Source organism: Notechis scutatus, chromosome 4 (genome assembly GCF_049901735.1).
Source record: "Notechis scutatus isolate UNSWTSFEM ecotype Mainland chromosome 4, rNotScu1.2, whole genome shotgun sequence".
Taxonomy (NCBI): domain Eukaryota; kingdom Metazoa; phylum Chordata; class Lepidosauria; order Squamata; family Elapidae; genus Notechis; species Notechis scutatus.
Window position 1 is genome coordinate 85,709,553 of NC_142012.1, and position 23,248 is coordinate 85,732,800.

Consider the following 23,248-nt stretch of genomic DNA (forward strand, 5'->3'; position numbering starts at 1 on the left):
GTGTGAAGGTTCATGTAATATGTATGTGATGACCCAGGGCGTGGCACAAAGGCTATACAGTCAAATAATCAGTAGGAGTCCCTTTATTAGCTCCAACTTTGCTCCCACTTGTCATGGTTACCTTCTGGCTGGAGAAAAAACTCTCCCAGGAACAGCCTTGGGTTGCAGAGAATCAAGTCCAAAACGTGGTCAACGAAAACTGTAACTGTAAGTCATCAAGGCAAGATGTAATTAGTACAGTAAGGCAAGAGAAGGAATTCCAGATGTGAAGGAACATCAGTAATTCAACCTGGTTGGGAGGATGCCAGGAACGCAGTTAACCAAAGTCAACATAAGACAAACTCACATTGGTTCCCAGCAGATGTCGCACTCAGCTTGCATCTCTTTTAAACTCTCATTCCCAGGTGTGGTTAATTAAGGGAATCAAAGCCCTTTCCTCCCCGTAAGCCACGCAACCCACGTTGCTGTCTTCTCTGTTCCTCCCTGCACGCCCTAGGATGAAGAGGGGGTGGGCCTTCCTCTGAACTCCTTTTCCCTTGTTCTACCTCTTCCCTGCTCTGCCCAGCCAGACTTTGCCCTTATCCAGTTTCCTCCACAGCCAACAGAGCCACACTCCCATTCCTTGTCAGTTGTTTGTCTTCCTCCTCGGATTCAGACTCTGACAGGGGCATGGCAGTGTGTTTATTGGCTGTTTTACATTTGACTTTCTACTATTGTAGTATTAATTGAGTGAACTAATCTGACATTGAACATGCACTTTGATAAATCAGCTAAAAAAACCACAAGCACTGAGAGACCATGAATGCTAAAGATTTTGATGTAGACAAATCAAATGAAGTAACATTATTATGAGTAGTCAACAAATAACTTGAGTAATAACAAGAAGTGAAGTGAATGGCATTTAATGAAGGGATTTCAGTGAAATGATGCAAAATCTGTAGATGGCTCTCGAGGTCCTGCTAGCTGTCATGATTGATGCTGGAGCAACACCTGCTGGACGGCAAGAACTCCATACTTGTATTAGAATTACAAAACATCACCACTAAAATTGGAAATTTAGGACAGAGTTGCTTTCCTAAAACTTTCTGCATCCCATACATTAGTTGCTTAACTTATCCCTAGAACAAAACAATTTACCCCACAGTTGGAAAAACAGGTCTTTTGCATCCACAAGTTTGCCAGGGAGCCTATGATGAGCAGAAATCATTAACATAAGGTAATAGATATAAGATACCATAACTCAAATAGGTATTTAAATCTTTTCAAATGCTGTGTTATCTTTCTTCTTCTATTAGAATTCAGAGCGATCCAAGGACTGGTACAAGATAATGTTCAAACAAATCCACAGATTGACAAAAGGTACATTTAATTTAAAACATTCTACCTATCTACTTAACCGGTTTCTTTTGGGATGGAATATCCTGGTTTAGGGAGGGGGGAGGTTGTGGCTTTAAACTTTTTCCCTATGAAGTCTCTTGCCCCCCCCCAAACAAACAAACAAACAAACAAATGAAACAGCTACTAGTCTTGAGGCAGAAATCTCCATAGCTGCCAATGGAGGATTTTGTCTGAGGCTCAGAACTTGGAGCAAGGAGAAGTAGGATTCTGACCAGGGTCCTAACTTCATTTCTTCCCTCAGGAGTCTATTGTATCATCTGCATTCATACATACCCTTGGCCAATTTGCAATTAAATGTATGCTAAACTACCACACTCCACCAAAGAGAATTCTCTTTCTCCTTTGGAAGCACTTTCAAAGCAAATCTTCTTTCCCTAAATTGAATCAGAATTGATAACAAAACTGCAAAACTTCTGTGCCTGCTATTTAGCGCTAATGGCTGGTTAATTTGAGACAAACCACCCTAGAATGAAAAGCATTGTGCCCATGGCTGATCTGAAGGGGCAGCCTAAGACTAAATTATGCATTTTTAAGGGATGGCAACTCTATTCAGCATGTGAGTATTAGGAGTTTCTTCTAACATATTCCACTCTGTTTACAGTGTATCTTTCCTCTCTGTTCTTTTTCTGAAATGTGCTCTTCCTGCACAGACCCTCCTGAAGAAAACCCTTATTGCCCTACCTACATATTCCCTGAGCTTCCTGCTTTTCAAGCCAAAAGCAAAGGTACCATAACAAGAATGTATCTTGTTTTTGTTTGGCTAACAACCATAGTTTAATCTGTCATACTACAATATGACTCATTAAAAATTGAATGCTATTCGGAATGTCTCCTTGTTTTGTATTGATGGAGACCAACTGCTCTATCTTGGAAGTAGTGGATAATATTAGTAGCAAAGTGGGATACAAAAACATAATGGGATAGAAAATTGAGAAGTGATGAAGTTCCTCCACTTAAGCATGGCTGCTGTCCAATCCCACTGCTTTTCTCTGCTGCAGAACAAAATCCTTATTCTCCTACTTACCAGTTTCCTGTGTCTACTCCTAGCCCTAGATCTGAAGGTAATTTGTTAAGATCAATTGACTTTTGCTTTTGTACAAGCTTCTGCTTTCTTAATTTTCCAGCCAGAGTTTTTGTAGTCACCAAGTCGCATTTGCTGTCTTTTAATTGTGATTGTCACCAGCTGCTTTTTGCTCTTACATGCTGAATGGTAGAACCTCTTTATTAGCTTTGCTTTGCTTTTTCAGTTTTCTAATAGTCCCCTAATTAATATTGTGGAGCTTGGATTTTCTTTGGTTTGTGTTGTCAGTTCAAGATAATTATCCAGGCATCTGAAATCACACAGCACATGGAGGCCAGTCCACAAAGACATACATTCTTATTAAATGGAATGAAAAACCTTGAATACATATTTGTCAAGGACTCCTTTACCTAGGGCAAGGCCAGTGCGGCAGTGATGGTTGCAGGATCCAGCATGTTTTGTGTGTCACCCACATCTACAGGACAGTGTTCCCTGTTAAAAATTGTGTACAGTATTCATATCTCCAGTGATCTACTTTCTATGAATAACATAGAATTATATCCAATTTTGAAATGAAAAGTTGTTATCCATAGCATTATTAGGGATAGAGATGAAATCATGGCATCTTATACCAGAGGATAATCCTTGGAAGACTTAAGCTACTTTGAATATTATTGGCCTAGTGCAACTTTAAAATATGTAGACTTCTACTCCCCAGCCAGCCATGGGGATTTCTGGAATTGAAGTCCATGTGTCTTAAAGTTGCCAAGATTGAGATCCATGGATCTAGTAGTAGTGACTGATGGTGGATCACATTTTTAATCCAAAGTTTGGGTCAGACATACTTCTTTGCCATGTTGCAGAAGAGGTTCTTAGTCCAGCAATTGGAATACTTTATATACTTTATATTGTATGGTTCAAAGGTGATATTTTGGTACAAAAAAACGTAATTATTTTCTCCTTCTTCTCCTTCTATTTTGATATTAGTAGCTTTGGTATCAAAATTGTTGTTTCATGCTGTGATGAATCATTGGGCTGGTTGAAAAAGGTGTTTCCTCTTATGATTAAGTGGGGCAGAAGAGAGTGGAAGATCACACATTGTCACTTATTTTTCATCAGATAAAGTGGTATGTCTAAGCAACTGATTTTTCTTGTTTCATGACAGAGGTTGCTCTAGGTAAGATTTATAAACTGCTGCTGGTTGATTTACCTATTTAGCAGCTTACATTAGAGCTACTCACCAGGCTCTAGTGACCTACAGTTATAAAAGCAAAAGAACACATGTAAGGCTACCCTTCTACTGCTGTTACCTAATGAAGGTCTTCTATTTGTGGAACAATGATAATTCAGTTTTCATTGCCTTTTTGAAAGACAGGACAATGGGAACCAGCTTGACTTTTGGGAGCAAGCTATTCTAAAATGAGAAGACAGTTGCGGAGGAGGCCCTCATCACCCATTCCCTATCCTGATCTCTTGGGGAGATTCCATTCACATCAATGCCTCCACCAGGCTAGAATATAGCAGAATATTCTACCTGAAGCAGATGTTTCCAAAGATTAGAAAGCCTAAATTTTAAAGAACTTTTTTAGCCCAGTATTTTGAATTGGGCGTGGAAGCCTCCAGGCAACTAATAGAAGTCTTATGACATAGGCGTTATTCTACCAGGTTGATTAATACAGGACAACAAATGGACAGTCATGTTCTATGCCAGCTGCAGCTTCTGAGTTGCAGTAGTGTAACTGCGAGATTAATGGGGTGACCTCTCCTGATCAGGAAAAGGGCACAGCTGTCAGGCCAGCCAAAATTGGCTGAAGGGCCTCCTGGCCATAGGCTTAGCACAAAATATGTGTCCATGGTTGTGGGCAGTAGAGGCATGTTCCTAAAGAATCCAGTAAGATTTTTTTTTTCTGTCTTGTACTAATATTTCATCTTACGAGTTTAGTTAATAGATTCACATTAAATCTGTTTTGCTTTAAAAATACTGTACAACCATTATTCCAGAAAAGGGTTAGGTTAAGAGGACCAAGAGACATTGCCTCATCTCTGCATTGTAAAATAATATATGTACTTTCATGAGTATTTTGAATCATTGAGGTAACTTATAAGACTCCCTTCTTCCTTACTGTAATGTTCAAATATTTTCTTGTAAGGAGCATTTAGAGTCCAATCTACTGCTTGGATTAATTTTTTTCTTGACATTCCATTGAAACCTAATCAATATTAATAGATCACCTTTAGTGCTATCAAATCACCCCTCAATTCAGTTACTTCAGTCTTTTTTTCATAGTTCTGGACTCCTCCTCTTGCAATTTTTCATCCTCAGCCCTTTTGAGTGGTGCCCAAAACTGCATACAGGTAGTTCTCAATTTACAACAGTTTGTTTAGTGACCGTTCAAAATTACAATGGCACTGAAAAAAGTGACTTATGACTGTTTTTCACCCTTTTTCACCTTTGCAGCATCCCTGTGATCATGTGATCAAAATTCAGGTGCTTGGCAACTGGTTCACGTTTATGATATTTGCCATGTCCCGGGGTCATGTGATTGCCTTTTGTGTCCTTCTGAGGAGCAAAGTCAGTGGGGAAGCCATTTAACAACCAAGTTACTAACCTAACAACTGCAGTGATTCACTTAAGAACTGTGGCAAGAAAAGTCATAAAATGGGACAAATCCCACTTAACAAATATCTCACTTAACAACAGAAATGTTGGGCTCAATTGTGGTTGTAAGTTGAGGACTACCTGTATAATACTAGATCTGGGTTACAGGACTGAAGAGTTGGAGATTATAGCTGGGATTTAACCTCTCCCCCACCCCCCACGTATAAAAATGTGATAATTTGCCACTTATCTTACTAGATTTGGGTAGCATTACTTGGGATATTGGAAGATTTAAAATTGGGCGCTGCTGACACATCACTACCACAGAGGGTTTGGACTCCCCATGCTGCAACAAAAAATATTTTCTCAATCCTTATGAAATGCAACTGATTACATGCCAATCATCCAAATGATTCAAATCTTGGTGCAAAAACTCAGCTTTCTTCAGTCAATAGCGTTTGCATAGCCATTCACTTGCAGGATTCCATTGCTTTGAGCCCTCTTCTGTGGATGGGAAAGATGAATGAGAGCCTTTCCTGAGGATTCAACTTTATGAATTTCCTTCATTTATCTTCACAGTTAACAGATGTAGCTGATCTTAGCAGTGGCATCCCCACATGAATTAGGAGCAAGATAAAATTGCCAGATCTAATAAGTGTTGGAAATTGTCCCATCTCCTTCTACACAATGTACCCTTTCATATCCTTGAAAAATAATACGACCTCACTTGCTGATATTGCCTAAAATTACATTTGTTTTTTTTAGTAGCCATTTCAGCGTGTTTACTCATATTTAGCTTTCAAGTGATCAACTGCAATTCCAATGTCCCTTTCACTCATACTATACCCTATACTGTTTCTTTTGCCTTTGAATAGTTTTGCTATTCAGTTTATATTCAATGGCACTTTCAACCCATTTCTCACAAAAATCTATCAAGATCATTTTGAATTTTGTTTCTGACTTCTTATTCTCTTAGTTTCTGTCTCCAGTTTTCTGATAAATTTTCTAATAAAGAGTCATATGGCACTTTACATTATACCTCTCCCAACTTGATGAAAAGCCATTGATGAGCATTCTGGGTGGAGTTTCAGGCCAGTTATGGATTAAATATATAGAAATGTCACCCAATCAAACTTGAATAACTTGCTAATCAGAATATCATGCACATGTTGTCAGATGTTTTACAGCATTTCCACATTGTATGTAAGACATTTCCTGATCCAGAAATGAAATAAAATTAATCTGACAAGATTCGCTGCATTGTTTTCTAAGAACCTAGGCACCAGTGGTATTATGGCAGATTTCTATAATAATCCTTTCATAAAGAACCACCTAATAAAAACACTGTCTAGTTACCTAACCAGTTGTGGTTGTATGACTAATGCTAGAAGTATTGGAGAAGAAGCTCTCCTCTTTACAGTTCCTGTGACGATCAGACCTTGCTTCACTGAATTCAGAAAGCAGGTGGAATTCTTGTCTGCCTCTCATTTTATTTTCATTTCAGATGACATCCATTCTGTGATTGCTTGGCTGAGGCCTTTGCTAGGATCCCTGGTGGAATTGTTTTTAATTCCTAAGTCTGCTGCTATCATTGCTTTAAGAAGCTTCTGCTTCTCACATTCCTTTACTTGTGTAAAGGACAGGAATGTGGTATGACATGAATGTTTCAGATCATGGCTGTCTGGAGACTAACCCAGGTTCTTTGGCTATCAGGCAATTGTAAGCAGAGAGATTGGTGGTCTTTACAGCAGCAAATGACTAAAGAATGCACTTTAACTTCAAGTCCTGTGGGAATGTTTGTAAAAATTATTTATTGATCAAATCTTTGTAAACTTTATTTATTTATCAAATTTCTACATTGTCCATCTGTCCTAAATGACTCTGGGTGGTTTGTAAATGACCCCTTAGCTTGAAAAATTCAACACTCAGATGCAGGTTGAAGGTCCATAGATTTATTCTTTTCTGATTTTACATCAGTCCTGCTGTGCAAAGTATGTATATGTTTTCAAATGGGAGGCAGTGTTGTTTTGCTAATTGTAAACCCTATTTGCTAAATTATTTTGTATTATGAGAGTTTGGAAGGTTTCACTGAAGGTTTATGAAGAATCTTTCCCTAGAGATTTTTTGATATACAGATCTGGAAGCTTAGTTAATGAAATGAAAATATTTAGAGCCTGCGAATCACAAGGCAGGAGGAGTAAATGGAAGATTTTGGTTGTAATTCCAGGGAATGAGATCATGGGACATATTAATTTGAATTAAGCAAAGGCCTATGGAGTTAGCATTGTATTTTTGGTGTTCAATTTAAAAAGTTGGGATTGGAATACTTCATTTCCATTCCCAGGTATTTCCAGGCACCTTTTTTATTATTATTAAGGAAGAATGTTGTACTTCTGGCAAAGTTGATGTGGTAGATATGTACCGTATATGATTTCTGTAAAAATAGTTTAGAATATGATTTGAATGAATACGGCTGGTTCATATGCTATATTGCAGTTTAATGCAATAGCTGAATTCTTCTGATTTGATTTGATGTTATTTAAAAAGCAGATCACCATAGTTTATTCATAATCTTGGTTTAATGTTAAATGTAAACCAGATCAAATGCATTTGCCCCATCAAAGCCTTCATATATATCCTCTACGTATGAAGAGAGAAAGTCAGCCTCCCCTGTACAGATTCAAAGAGTTTCAAGGTATATTTATTAGGATCAAGCTTGGTCCTAATAAATGAGGTGACATGAAAACTGTGCAGGCATTCAAAAATACATGAATATTGAATGTATTTAATTCTGTGACGTATGAATAACCTACCCATATATTCCTTGCAATGTTCTGATGGCTGCTTTTGCATAAGGAGCGCAGTGTCTTTGTTATTAATCACTACCAGAATTGATAATAGAATTTGCACTTGGATTCATAGAGTGGCAGAAGGGGAAGCCATAGTCATAAATATATAATGGAATATCTAAACAGATAGCAAATTATGTTTTTTTTCCACAGATGAAGATTCTGATTCATATTTTCCACAGGACTCCTTTGGCAAAGAAGGTAAGTATTTGAAGATTGAAATGAGTTATATAAGTGCTAAAGGTTGTATGAAAGAGAGAGCTACATGATGTGCTAAATGAATCTTACTCCATTATATACCCAAAATGCAACAAACCTTCATGTTTGGAATATTGGTGCCTTTGTTCTCCTACAAACACATCTGACTTTGTCCCTTTGCAGTAACAGCACAAACTTCAGTGCCCCGCTCCAAGAGTGAGAATTATACCATCAACACAGACAAGATAATGAAGAGATCAGCCACCTTGCCATTGCCCACTCGTTCTTCATCTTTTAAATCGAACTCTGAGAGGTAATCACCGATGAGAACAGTTGAAGGAGTAGCTCAGGGTAATGCAACTAGCAGCAAACTAACAAACCAACAAGTTAAGGTGCTGCCCTAGAAACTAGGAGACAATGATTTCTAGTCCTGGCTTGGACATGAAAGCTGGCTGGGTGACTTTGGCTAGTCACTCTCTTAGCTCAACGCCCCCCCCCCCTCACAGGGCTATTGTTGTGGGGAAAATAGGAGGAAAGAGTATTAGGTATGTTCACTGCCTTGAGTTTCTTATAAAGTAGTAAGAGCAGAATTAAAAAATAAAATGAAAAATAATAAGAGCAGAATTAAAAAATAAAATGAAAAAAATAAACTAAATTGAAAACTAGGTTTTCTATATCATTCACAAAGCAATCTTTACTAAGCACATAAATTTTAGATAGAATTTGTATCCAAGTAAGCATATTTTGGGGTTCATCTTGTCTTCCGTTTGCTATGGCAAAGCGATTTCTTACAATTTTATACATTGTCATCTTATCTCATCCCCAACTACTGACGTAGCCAAGAACAATCTTTGAATATTCCATCACGCAAAAAGTGTCATCCTTCTCTTGACCCAAGATTTCTCATGTAGAAAATCTAAGGTGCCTCGGGGATGACCCTAGGTATGATGCAATGGGCTCATTTTAAATAAGTGGTGTCTCAAAGGTCATTTAGCTAAAATAGGAATTGGCTTAACTGAGGTTCCAAACTTTGCCAATTACTTTGGTGCGTGTGTATGTGCATGCATGTGTTTCTGGGGAATAGCAGGAGCATTTACTTGAACAGGGACTCATTTGCTTTTTATAATGAAAAAGAAGAACAAACCTACAGTACAAATAATAAGCCTTACAGTGTTCTTCAATAGAAGGCATGTATATGAAGCAGGGTTTGTCAGAGAGTAGAAATGAGAATGGAAAAGAAATTACAAATTAAAGACATCGATAATACTTTGGTTTGTGGTTTTGTAGCATTTGTAATAAACAGAATTATGGTTTGGAGAATTAGTGAAAAAAATCATTCCGTAAACAAATTAAATTGGATGAAGCTTTCTCTATTTTCCTTTTCGGCTTCTAAAGAAAATGTTAATCGCTGTGACCTGAAAAGTTGCACTTTATTTTTCTTTTCTTTAAAGGAATGATTGGGAGCCTCCAGACAAAAAAATAGACTCGAGGAAGCACTGGGCTGAACCTAAAAGCATTTATGAATATCGTCCAGGGATGTCCTCAGTTCTGGACAACGAAACATTGGCAATGGTAATTTGATTTTACTTTTATGTGCATATTTTCCATTGTGCTCTGTGGATTTGGTTCCTGCCTGAAATAGTATCTCCTGAAAGCCTGCAGAGAAACTGGCCAAGAGGTCATGGTTTTAGAGTAGAGAGGCCTAATTTGAGGAATTGTGTGGAGGTTCTCCTCTTGGGAGCAACCGGAGAAGCCATGTTCCTATGTGGAGATTACAGATTGAGGGGCAATGCTTGATAGGCCTTCATGGGACTGATTGCCTTCCACTGTATTCTGAATGAGTAGTAAGATAGCCCTGCTGCACTCATCTCTTATTGAGTCACTACTCCATCACAACTGGCAGGAGCAGGAAGAAAGAAGAGGGAGAGGCACACTGGCAGGCAGGAACCAGCTCTCAACCAGCCCCTTTCCTATTGGGAGAAAGACTAGTGCTCCTTGGGTTACAAGGTAAATTATCTGTAAATATTATTACCATTCAGATCATGAAAATACTGCTGTTTCTCTATTCTCCATACCCTGTGAATAAAGGAAGACTTTCCTCACTTTTGTGCCAACTTTTTTGCTGCAGGACCTCAATCTACAAATAAACTATCCAGTTTTTCCTAAATGGCTAGTGGAAGGGAAAGGATGATATCCCACCCCCCTTTCTCCTCTGGCTACAGCAGTTAAACCACTGGGAAGAAAACATTATTTTCTCTCTCATTGTTCATCTTCATATAAAATGGAGGAATGTTTTCTCTCCTTTTCTCTTAGTATTTTACAAGAGACATTACAAAATATGCACCTCTTGAAAAGATTAGTACAGGTTCTATTTCCTAGAGCTACATACAGCGTGATATAAGAGAAGAAGGAGTCAACTCAGTTTAAGATGGGCTGTTAATAAGCCAGTCCTTGAGTCTTGTATGAAGTTTCTACATGCCACAGTTTCTAAACGTGAGCTACTTTTAAAGAACAAGATCATTCAGAAGTTTGTGCAATCGATAAACAAATCTCAGATTCAAGTTCTGTGAAAAAGCTCTACCAGAAAGTTGGTGGTTTTAAACAATTCTATAAAAAAGCTTGGCTGTATTTTAAAACATGAGTTAAAAAACTGTGATTTACATTATTCCCCCTGCAATGTGACCATTAGACTAGTTTCCTTAGTTGACTGTAATTTGATGACCAAGAGGAATTTTAAAAAAAGGGAATGGTTAAATTAGATACAGTATATATACGTATAATTAGATACAGTAAATACACACACACACACACACACACACACACACACCACACAATCACTATGATGCAGTGACAGTGACTGAGCTGTCAAGATCAAATTTGCCACGTATCTTTCCCTCTCTGTTTTTATTGGCTAACCTTAATACATTGAGGGAATGCTGTGGACATAATAACATTGATTTCAGTTAAGCATTTGGCAAAATTCCCTTTGAATCTGAACTAGCAAGCTAGTTAAATGTGACCTAGACAGCATGACAATTTTGAATCCAGATTTCCTTTAAAATGTTTCTTATTAAAGTGGAGGAGGTGGATACTCAAGCCTTTAAATTTTGAGTGACTATTTTCAACATATATTTTACCTGGATAACAACATGGAGAGAATACTTAACAAATTACCAGGAAGAACAAATTTGAACAGGACTGCTAGAAGACAAAACTACACTCAAAATGATCTTTTGAATTGTTTCTTAGGAATTTAAATATAACATAATTAAATTTAACAAACAAATGTGAAGCATTTTTCTAAGGAAAAAAAACTGTAAGAAAATACCCAGGAATATAATTAGGTGTAGCTAGCTTGGTAGTAGTACTTGTAAAGAGCATCTTAGAATTGTAATTGATAATCAGATTAATATGAGTGTGACATGGAAACAAAAGACATTTGCAAACCTGGGACTGTATTAGCACCACTCTATGTATTCTGGGTTGATTGCACTATATCTTATATACCAAGACTGTGTCTTAAGAACTGTTGCACATATTCTTTGTTTCTTGTACAGTGATTCTAAGAACTGCATGTCATTAATTTTATATTTTTTCCTTAACATGGAATACAATAGCAAAATATGACTCCTTCTCTTAACTGTTATATTGAAAATATGACTCCTTAACTGTTATATTGTTCCTGGTGTATCCTGTTCTTAGATATGCCATTCTTAATTGTTATTTGTATTCTTAACCCTTAATCATGCATGAAATGTTGGCAATTTCTTAGAGTAGAAGCTTTCCATTCTCTTTTTTAAAGCAAATCATCTGTTTCCCTTAGCAACTTCACCATTAACACATCTACTGTCTAAATATAGCCTGTTTAGTATGGAGCAAGATTTCCCAACCATGGCAACTTGAATTCCATTGCCAGCTATATGGTGTAAAGCAGAGGTGGGGAATTATGGTCCCTTTATGACTTGTGAACTTCAACTCCCAGAGTTACTGAGCCAGCATGGTCATAAAAGTGGTAAAAGGCCATAGTTCCCCACCCCTGGTGTAGAGTTTTATCTTTTCATGTGCTATTTTTGAGACAGGCCTTCTCACTTACCCTATGTGCTGTTAAAGATGCCATACTCTATATAAATAAAGTAATATGTTGCAGTGAGAATGGAGTAAAAATGAATCATATTCAGAGAATGATATTATCCAACAGCTGAGGAAATAGAAATCTTGACTATTTCAGGTAAAGTGCTTTGGAAATTAGAGATGGAGTTTTAGATTTTGTTCATGTGTTGTATTAATAGAAGGACATTTTGATTCATCCACTCTTATTACTGTTGACAATTCATAATCTTCCCCTATGGATTTTTGTTTTTACTTAGTTAGTGAATTTGTACTACTAGAATTCTAGTAGTTATTTAACTTGAAATGTACATTGAAGTTAGAAATAATAAATGGTAAATAATCAAGGAGAGAAACAGCCAAGAACTAAGGAGAAATTTCCTGATAGTTAGAGCAATTAATCAGTGGAACAACTTGCCTCCAGGAGTTGAGTGTGCTCCATCACTGGAGGTTTTTAAGAAAAGATTGGACAACCATTTGTCTGAAATGGTATGGGGTTTCCTGTCTGAGCAGGGGGTTAGACTAGAAGGTCTAAGGAACCTCTAAGGTCCCTTCCAACTCTGATATCTCTTATTGCTTTATTGCTTTTCCTGTTTTAGAAAAATAACACAAATATAATATGGGAAGATTATTTCGTTAGGAAATACCTTTCTTTAATGACAACAATGCACTCCCATTTTTGTTTACTTAGAAATGAGTGTAACTAAACCTATTCCCAGTGAAGTACGAATAAGATTGCAAATTGTTCTTAAAATTATGGGTGTGACCTTCCAGTTTGATAACTAGGAAACTATTGAAAAAAAATTACAGAATGTGGCACCTTTAACAGTCTTCCTAGCATTTTTTGCATAATATTGTCCTTCTCTTTCTTCCATTCTTATCTTACCAACTCTTTAGCCTCGGGATATAAGCCCAGAAGAGATAGATTTAAAGAATGAGCCTTGGTATAAATTCTTTTCGGAATTGGAGTTTGGGAAACCGGTAAGTTGATAGTCCCAAGCATTAATAAATACGATTTTGTTATGGATCACTGTCTTTTCCGTCTTCACTGTATGCATAATGAAACAAAAATTGTCATCCTGGTTTAGCCAATTTAATTATACTGAAAAAAGAGCTACTATTTTATAAGCTGTAGTGTATGTTATTTATCTTTTGGGAAAATCATGCAGGCCAGATTTTGAAAATCAAACTGAAGGAATATCAGCAAATTTGTAACTATAAGATACTATGGATGTTTTCTAGAGGTCTTCTAGAATTACATTTCAAGCTGTAATTTGATTCTACAACCATGAGGAGTAAATTCGTTTATCTTGTTTTTCCTACTCATATGCTTTTGTTTTTGCTAACAAGTAGGGAGGGAGAATATCAGAAAATATTCTCATTTTGAAGTTCTCATTTTTATCTTGTATTTAATGAAATTGTTGGTTATAGAAGGCCTTATACTGTATGAGAGGACTGTATGGATTTTATTTGGGATCTATATTTCAAAGGAAAATGTACCAATTAAAGGTTTATTCCAAAAGGCAGCTCAATAATTGAAAAAAATATTTGGTGAAATTTAGTTCTTGACTTACTGCCTTTCTTTTCTGAAGCTGAAGGCAGTGAACACAGAGCTGGGCTAAGGCAGTGGTTGTCCCAAAGTCATTCAGTCCAATCTGGGCTTAATGCTTCCTTTAGCTAATATCTTATTTAGTTTTATAAAGTGGCAATTTTTGGTCAAAAGAACAACACAAGAAAAATGTATACAGTGTTCTGTATAAATCAGACTGGGAGGCTTAGTTAGTTCGTATTGATTCCTTGACCAAATGGTTTGGTTCCTTTACTTGCTGTTCGCTCTTATTTGTGGAATTGGTATTGGGCAATGCATGGATAAGACTTTCAAGTAAGGCAAGGGTTTGTTATTTTACCCTCCTTAATTGACATCTATTTTTATGGACCGGTCTGAGCAATAACATGGAGGAGGATCAGATATCCCTTGAAGGTGAGGCCCTTCCCAAGAAGGCTTATGATCCTCAGGACTCTCAGTGACATTCCCTCAAAGAAGAAACTTTTAGCAAATGTTCTCTAGATATCCTACTGGCTTATTTTTAAGTAAATGTAAATGAAATGAAACCAGATTTGGAATTTGTTTTGTCCAGAATCCACTTGATACTTTTGAAGAATGGTGAAATTGAATTTTCAATCGGGGGTGAAAAAATCCATTACTGATATAAGAGGGAAATTATGTCAGATTACTCACTATGATGAATGCAAGGCAAAAGGCTTGAAAATAAACTGCTGAGCCAAATTATAGATAACAGCATTCCTTGAAGTACCCCATTCCCCAGCTCCATCATCAGCCACGGCACATGGCATCAGTATTGCTTTTTGAAAAGGGTAATAATCAAATTGACTTCAACAGCCACAAGTAGGTAGCTTTTTGAAGAACAGAAAGCTAGAACTTAGCAAACAGAGAACATTGTATACAGCAGAAAGATGGAAGTTGCGACCAAATATTGAAAAGCTAGGTTTAACAAGTGCTAATCTAGTATTTATTAGAGTTGTGGACAACAATGAAACCAGTAACTTTATTGCCCTTTCATCTATTCTTTTGTTCAAAGTCAGTACCATTGCAAAACCCCAAAAAGCTTCACTTGCTTTCCCAGATTTTACTTCTTCATAAGAAGAATATAGTCTCAGAGTCATATAATTGGAGAGGACCCTTTGGTCTAATCTACTGCCCGTTGTAGCAATTGAAAGTAGAGCATCCCAAGCAAATACCGGTATATATCCAGCCATTACTGCAACAAACCTAGCAAATGAAAGCTCAGATAACTCGATCCCATTGATGAACTACCCTTGTAGAAGCATTTTCTGCTATTCAACTTCCACAATCTGCACTCTTAAGATTAAAAATGTACTGGATTTTTCTACGTGACATTATTTTAGGTATTTGAAGAATGCTGTCATATCCAGTTTTTTCTCCTCTAAACATACCCAGTTCTCATAGTTCATCTTGCACAATTGAGTTTTCTGTTCTCTGATCGCCTTTATTATCTTTGGTTACGTCTCCAAATTCTTTTTAAAAAGTGAGGCCCGGAAGTAGACACATCATTCAAAGTGGTTTCTGACAGATGTAGAACAGAACCTTTTTTTTTCCCACTTTAAGGCTTAAGGACAATGAAGGCCAGAAAAGAGTAAGGTTGAGAACCACTCCAGCATCAAAAAATCTAAGTAAACTTTGCAGGAGGTAAGCAGTACAGAGTACAGTCAGGAAAGTGCAAGGAGATGGGAGTCCAAGGCTGGAGTTAAGTTGAGGCCTGAAATATTTTTGTAGCAGTGAAATGCTCCTTAGTGAACGCCTTATATATACAGTAGCATGAAGGGGCATATCTTAGTCCCAGCTGTGAGTCTTAATGCGGATAAGTCCACAGATAACCATCTCCCCTCCAGCCCTTTCAGTCCATGTGTTGCTGTGCAAAATCACCGATGTTACTGAAAGATACCTGGCAAGTCGCAGTTTCTCTTTATCGTTTCAAGCACTTCGGTATAAACAGAGTAGTTTTCTTCACTATATGTAAAATTATGTACTGCTGTGCAGAAAGCTCGCCAGGATCCTATCGTTCAAGAAACAAAGTAATAGTATTTGGATATTTTAACTGACTGTAACTGAATTAGCCTACATAAGAACACCTGTTGTTTAGGAAAGCCAAATTATAAGATGAACTGGCCCCCTGTGTAAGACCCTTTCTTAACCTCCTAGAAGAAACTGGTTAGAACATCATATTTCATAAATAATTTATAGAAATTCTTGACATTGTATATACCACCAGGAAAATCCGAGGGCAGGTTGAAGGTGCAGAACTCTAGATTGAGACTGATGGAAATGTTATTATTTTAATGAGTTTAAATCTCTTAAGTCTGAATGAATTGCATCAAAAAACAATGAAGGAGCCTGTTGATTTTACCCTTTCAAACTCTGGAGAATTCGGTACAGTGCCAAATGCCTGAAGGATGACACATATTGTCCCTGTCTTCTGAAGAGGCAAGGGACAACCCAGGGAACTGCCAACCGCTGCATTTGAAATACTTTCTTTTCATTTGGTTGTATTTGAGTTTTTAACATATGTTAGTGACCCATAGTGACTGTTGCCAGATGGGCAACCATATAAATTGAATGAAAGAAAAGTAAATAAACAAATTGGAGAACAAAAAACTTCAAACATTCCTATTTGTTAATTCTGTCCAAAAGAATATTTGTTTACACCAATGTAAACTGTGGGAAAAGCTTTGTTAATGTAATTAAGAAATAGAAAATAGATTTGTATAAAATTATCCAATGTATAGTTTTTCAAAGTTCTTTGCTGTTGGGTTGATTCCTCATCCAAAATAATTTCATATACTTATAAATATGATTGATCCAAAAAAAGATGTACTTTGATTTTTGGATATTTTTAACAATAAAGTTGATAATTAATCTATTGCACAAAGTTACGCCAACAGTAAAATTCATAACTTAAAACTGTTGAGGCAAATGAATAACTGAATGCCAACTGGAAATGGTAAAATCTATCAATGTTTATATTTACCTCCATGGACAACTACTACATATTATGTAATTTTAGAAAACGTGTCAGGGAAACAAATTTGGTATAGGTGATAAGGCACCAGGCTGGAAGCTGGGAGATCATGAGTTCTAGTCCCACCTTATACACAAAGTCATCTGGATGACATTGGGCCAGTCACTTTCTCTCAGCCTTAGGAAGGAGGTAATGGCAAACCACTTCTGCAAAACCTTGTCAAGAAAACTGTCCAGGTGGTTGTCCAAGAGTCAATACCGACTTGAAGGCACGCATATAGATCCAAAGAAAAAAAAGTCCAAGTGAAATTATCTTTTGGGTTGATTTTTCATGGCTTTCATGATTTTTTTGCCCATTTATAAATACCTAATACTTCTCCCAGAATGTTTTCTATGCTCAAGAAAAATTCTAAAATATCATTATAATTTGATGTGAGTTTTCAGAGATATTTACTTTCCTATCACTCATGTACCCTCCCAACACTAACCAATCTGTATATCACTGTCATGCACCCCAACCCCCATGTCATCACTCCGCAAAGCCTCTCCTTCCCTACCTGGCAGAAGCCCCTTACCTGTCTGCTTGCCTGGAACTTCCAACTTTCTGCTGGCTTCTTCATTGATTTTCCTTGTGCAAAGCTGGCAGTGGAAGTGATGTTCACACAACTAAAGCTAACTGCAGCAGTGAAGGGGCTACAGCTTTTCCAAATTTCAATTCCGTAGGAATAATAGGTCCTGGATTTTGGAGGTTGTAAATTAACCCATTTGAAGTACCTTGCTTCAAAAATGGTTGCCCTATGATGTGCTTGAAGGTTACAAACAAACACAAGATTTTTACAGTAGTAGTATAACAGTAGATTGTACAGACTTCAGTAAGTATTAGAACTATTCACCAAAAAATTTAATGGTGGCAATGGATGAGATTTGGTAAAGCTTATGGAGAAAAGATTCAACTTTCAAATAAAATGACAGACAACCCAAGATTTGATTATTCAGAGGATTTCAAAACCAATTCTATAAAATACTTCCACAAGAAATGATGTGCGCGCAAAACGTAAAATCACCGAACCAGTAGTTACACCGGTCGGATCCCACCTCTGAATAAGGGAGAAAAGATAAAGTGTTGAAAGCTATCTCCAGCTTTTCCAAATATCCATGGTAAATTATAGATATAGATTTGTAGTAGTAAATATTCATTTTTTTGAAGAAAAAAAAATCGGGCTTTTAGAGAATCCAGTGCTAATTCACTGTGTAATAACTAACCATTATTAGAATTTTTAATCACATTATTGTTTGAAAAGTAATAAAATGGTATTTTAAATATGATATGATGATTTGATGATTGTTTGAGTAGCTACCAACTAACCTGGATACTTTTGATTGGAGTTTTTTGAGCAATTATTCAATGAATAAGCTACATATTTGCAAGATTTATTTCTTGATCCAATTTAAAAGATTTCTGCACAATATTTTTTAAAGTCCTTATGAGAGAGGAAGTTGGGACAAATACTTTTTGATATTTGATAAATCCTCTTCATATTCAAGAATTGATATAGACAAACTCCTGAGGATCACACTAGAACAAACAGGACTAAGGGCACTATGATCTCTCCTGTATAATTATATTCTTCTCTCAAGCCTTCCTAATATTACAAGTCAGAAACTTTTAACCCTAATGTCTCTGGAATCTTGAAAATAACGTCATGGCGTCTCATCCATCTCGAAATGCACTTCTTTGAATCATAGAAAATATTGTGTAAGGTACAGTAGACAAACTATTGGTGAAGAATATGTAAGAATGGAACTATACTGTACATTGTACAATTATACATCGTATAAATATACTTGTTTGCTTTTCTTTTGGGGAAAAAATTATCTTTTTGAAATGATTACCAAACTGTATTTGACAAACTACTGTCCCTACAAGGATCATAGAGATTTGTAGTAGTTATAAAGCTGTTGATTCAAGCAAACCAGGACAAGCTGCACAGTTTTCCTTCCTATAATCTATGGTTGTTCTAGAGCAGGTTTACTTCCTCTTTCTTTTCACTTTTTATTTCTGATGTTGACACAATTTCCCCCAATATACTCTTTCTGCACTAGTTGAGTTTCCATATTCTCTGTGATGTCTTTCTTTATCTTCATTTCCTCATTTCCTCCTCTGCTTTCCATCAGCCTCCAAAAAAGATATGGGATTATACTCCTGGAGATTGCTCTATCCTTACTAGAGAGGATAGAAAGGTAATTTAAATATATAATGTATGCAATATAGTTGTGTGTGTATATATTAGAGCTTATCTTTCATCTGTAGCAGTGCTTGAATTGGAGTGATTTGAATTTAATTGAATATATATATATATATATATATATATATATATATATATATATATTCGTAAGTTTCGGTACTTAATGATGTATGGTATTCAGCTTTGTTCGGGTATTTTCCCATGTCATTATAGTTGTGCTTTTAAAGTTGTAGCGACGTTTCAGCAGAATCTCATCTGCCATCATCAGGCTTCTATATTGAAGACATACATACACAGACGAACACAATACAGAAGCCTGATGATGGCAGATGAGATTCTGCTGAAACGTTGCTACAACTTTAAAAGCACAACTATAATGACGTGGGAAAATACCCAACAAAGCTGAATACCATACATGTAAGTACCAACAAAACATATAATATATATATATATATATATATTATATAGTATATATATATATATATATATATATATATATATTTTTTTACAGGTACAGGTATGTAGGTCTAGGTGTGTTCGGATCTTTTCCCGTGTAAGATTAAGACTATCTTGGCGATGTTTCGGCGAGGTCCCACTCGCCATCCTCAGGCTGGTGCTTTCGGCTTCATGCCAGTGCAAGCAGTGTGTGATCGGAGCTGCTGTCTCTCTATAAATACTGGGGGGCTGGTGTGCTGGGCTGGTTGGCTGTGCTGCTGCCTCTTGATTGGGTGATGGAGTTGATGTTGGTATAATGGGCTGTGTGATGGCCTTGTGAGTTTTGTTGTGGAGATATCCTGGATCTTGTGCTTTAATCTCCACAACAAAACTCACAAGGCCATCACACAGCCCATTAAACCAACATCAACTCCATCAACCAATCAAGAGGCAGCAGCACAGCCAACCAGCCCAGCACACCAGCCCCCCCGCCAGTATTTATAGAGAGACGGCAGCTCCGATCACACACTGCTTGCACTGGCACGGCCGAAAGCACCAGCCTGAGGATGGCAAGTGGGACCTCGCCGAAACGCGCCAAGATAGTCTTAATCTTACATGGGAAAAGACCTGAACACACCTAGACCTACATACCTGTACCCGTGAAAATCTACATATATATATATATATATATATATATATATATTCCAAAATATTGTAATCTTTGCTACATCAGAGCATCTTTTATTTTTGTGATATGCAGTTATTTTTTCTAGTACGAATGTATTTTAAATTTATTTTCTAATAAAAATTAGGAGAAAATTGATCTTGAAAATTTCAGCAGTGAACCTTCTAAGCGTAATAGAATACGTAGAAAGTATTCAAATGTTGTCGTATGTATGGCATAATTTCTTATTAAAAGTGTCAGTCAATTCTTCAGCCTTTCCTCCTTTTCCTTTTTAACCAGGTTGATCCAGGAAAAAACCACTGCCTCTATCATACTGAATTAGATGCAGATATAGATAAAATGGAGAAGCTTTATCAAGCCCCAGATCAAAAGCAAATGAAGGTATCTCACGCTGCTTGTTTTCTAAACTTCATAGTGGAGATGGATATCACCTGTTCTTATAAGCAATAGTATGCTAACCATTCCCCAATTAATAGTAATCGGTAGTCGCATGTAGTAGTCATGTTCAGATACAATCCTAAACTATGTCCAGATCATATTGCACATTCTCTTGTTTCCTTGCCATTTTCTGTTTGGTGATGGTGGTTGTTGTGAACAACCAGAGAACAGGGCAACGTGAGGCAGAGGAAGGCTAATAGCAGATAGAAGTAAAATTCAGAAATTCTGGATTTAAGAATAAGGAAACCCAGTTCTCAATATGTACATTTCTCTGGTGTAAGAGAAATCAGAGTCTGCCCAAGGAAATAATAAGGTTAAGGATTCCTACTTTGCTTTCAACTGTGTCTGAATATAAGGACATCTTTATTAATTTGCAAGAGGGATGACTACTTCCTGACAATGTCTGTGACGTGGAAACCTGCCTCCAATCTGAAGGGCCTTTTTGCCCCTTCATTTTTCTAATGAGGAAAACCTATAAAATCTGCAAGATGACTGGCACTGCTGTTTGTATGTCAGGAGATTCCTAGCTCCACTTTGGCAGTTGGGACAATCTGTTGTCCATTGAAAGGAAATATCACCATTTCTCATCACCTCCTGTGCTCCATTGAATCTTTCCATTTTCACATGAGACAAAAGGTTGATGGAAGGGCTGTAATGAGCCCTAGGGCTTCTGTGTCCATTGTTTGAATCTGACCTTCCTTTCCTTTCTGATTTAATATATGCCACAATGAACACATTCATTCAGAAATCTTTTGAATAGAAGTTTGTTACTTCCTTATTCATTCATAATTTCTGTGCTTTAAGTGACCATTCTGCTGATCCTGTAAAATAGTGACTTTTAAATGCATGTTTACTTTTTTTCAAGTCAGTCTTCCCCAATTAGCATCTCAGAAGCTATTTTGTTTTTATATACTGCTAGACAAATATAGAGAGATAGTATTGCCAAGTTGTTTTTATTTCCAGCTTGTAGAAGTTCAATTTAGTTTTAATACCTAAACTCTGTATTTGATTAATTTTAAATGTATTTATTTAAACAAATAGCTGACCTCAAATATTTGATTGAACTTATCCTTGTCTTTTTGTTTTGTGTAAATATTTAAAGCAGATTCTAACAGTAAATGATGCAGAGTATAAAACATTACTCTACATGTTAAGAACAGATGAAGTCCACAATAGAAACATTATCAGTATAATAATATTGAACAATTAACCATTAAAAGCTGGCTGAGGAACTCTGGGAGTTGAAGGCCACAAGTCTTAAAAGTGGCCAAGGTTGGAGACCCCTGGTTTAGACCATTAAGATCAGCATCGGGGTATTTTATTATCTGGATTGTAACACGCTGAGAGTTTCCTGATTGTAAGCAGGAAAAAATATTCAGACGAATCAATAAATACAGCTTTAAATGGTGCTTGGTAGCAGTGCAGAGAGCAGACAATTGGTAGCAATGCAGAGAGACAAACTATCTAGAAAAGGATCTGGGTGGTTTAGATCTATGTGGATCTAAACAAGCTGCATTTTCAAATCACTGGCTCCCGTGAACTGAATATTAAATCCAGCACACGTCCTGTGTCGTGTGTGGAGCCAGATACAGCCATGTTTGTGTTGTAACAAGCATGAAATATAGAATTGCTTTTGACTGGGCAGTAAATTCTAAAATTCCCCAGAACAAGAACGCTAAAGTGGTGGAGGGCCAGTGCAGTGATAATACCCTTAAATGACCTGCCACCACTTGATTAGCAAATACTCATTAAAGGAGGACTCAATAAAGATGGATTTCCTGTAGGTTATAGCCATACTATTTCCTCATTTTTCAAAGGTAGGAGATCAAATTTTCTCTCTAGAAATCGTTTCTCTTATTAATGTGAGTAAGCTGTTCCAAAGTGGTATAAACCAGTGGTTCTCAACCTTTTCTTGACTACGAACCCCTTTTAAATACCTGTTGTGGCCATGGGCCATGGCTATGGACCACCAGGACACAACTCAAGATTTAAAGCACATCAAATATTTTTTTCAATGTTCTTACAAATTTCCTTCAAATTTGGAGAAAATTTGGGAAATGAGTTAATCTGTTAATACGGATGGACCTATAATATCTCTATTGCAATGATTCCATACAAATTTTAAAAGGTATCAACATTCTTTTTTCTCAGATGGCCCATTTTAGGGTATTTTGATGTGCTAATTCTGAATTCAATTTTTACACAAACATTTGATGAAAAGTTTTTACAATTCTGCTCACCTTCCCCCCTTGTTTATCTGCGTTCAGTTACCATATATTTTTGTTTATGGATCTTTTCTTTTCTCCTTGAAGACTTAAGTTCAGCATATTTAAGTGGGTGAAGATATCTGAGAGATATGCCAGTTTGACTAATCAGGAAAAACCTGTCAAATGATTGCTTCTCCATTAGGAATAATCTTATCTCTCAGTTCTCAAAAGCACGACAAAACTTTACTTCGTGATAGGTAACAAACATCATAGTGTAGCTGAAGTTGCTGATGTTCACTGTCCATATCCTCACAAAGCTGTTCAAATAGTCTTGAATTCAGTAATCTGCTTTTTTAAAATTGACAATGTTGACTGATTCGTTAAAGGCCTTCTTTAGTTTTTGGGGGATCTTTTTAACAACTATGGCTCTTCTATGTTTGCAACAATAATACCAAATAACTGATGGCACGATTTCCTTAATACATGTTATAAGCCCAATAAGCTTTC

At 36.7% G+C, this 23,248-nt stretch overlaps 1 protein-coding gene across 50 annotated transcripts in view; it reads left to right on the forward strand.

Moving 5' to 3' along the window:
- SORBS1 (sorbin and SH3 domain containing 1) overlaps positions 1–23,248 on the forward strand; it is a 107,793-nt gene that overhangs the window by 59,244 nt on the left and 25,301 nt on the right. For 17 of the 50 annotated variants that reach the window (XM_087964013.1, XM_026672764.2, XM_087964003.1 and 14 more), the window contains 9 exons: positions 1,296–1,359; positions 2,049–2,123; positions 2,397–2,459; positions 8,021–8,068; positions 8,249–8,378; positions 9,517–9,631; positions 13,070–13,153; positions 18,906–18,971; positions 20,376–20,477. In XM_087964013.1, the coding sequence (XP_087820139.1) occupies positions 1,296–1,359; positions 2,049–2,123; positions 2,397–2,459; positions 8,021–8,068; positions 8,249–8,378; positions 9,517–9,631; positions 13,070–13,153; positions 18,906–18,971; positions 20,376–20,477 (747 nt within the window). Of the gene's footprint in view, positions 1–1,295; positions 1,360–2,048; positions 2,124–2,396; positions 2,460–8,020; positions 8,069–8,248; positions 8,379–9,516; positions 9,638–13,069; positions 13,154–18,905; positions 18,972–20,375; positions 20,478–23,248 lie in introns of all 50 variants that reach the window. The other 33 variants (XM_087963994.1, XM_087963995.1, XM_087964002.1 and 30 more) reach the window with 8 other exon arrangements.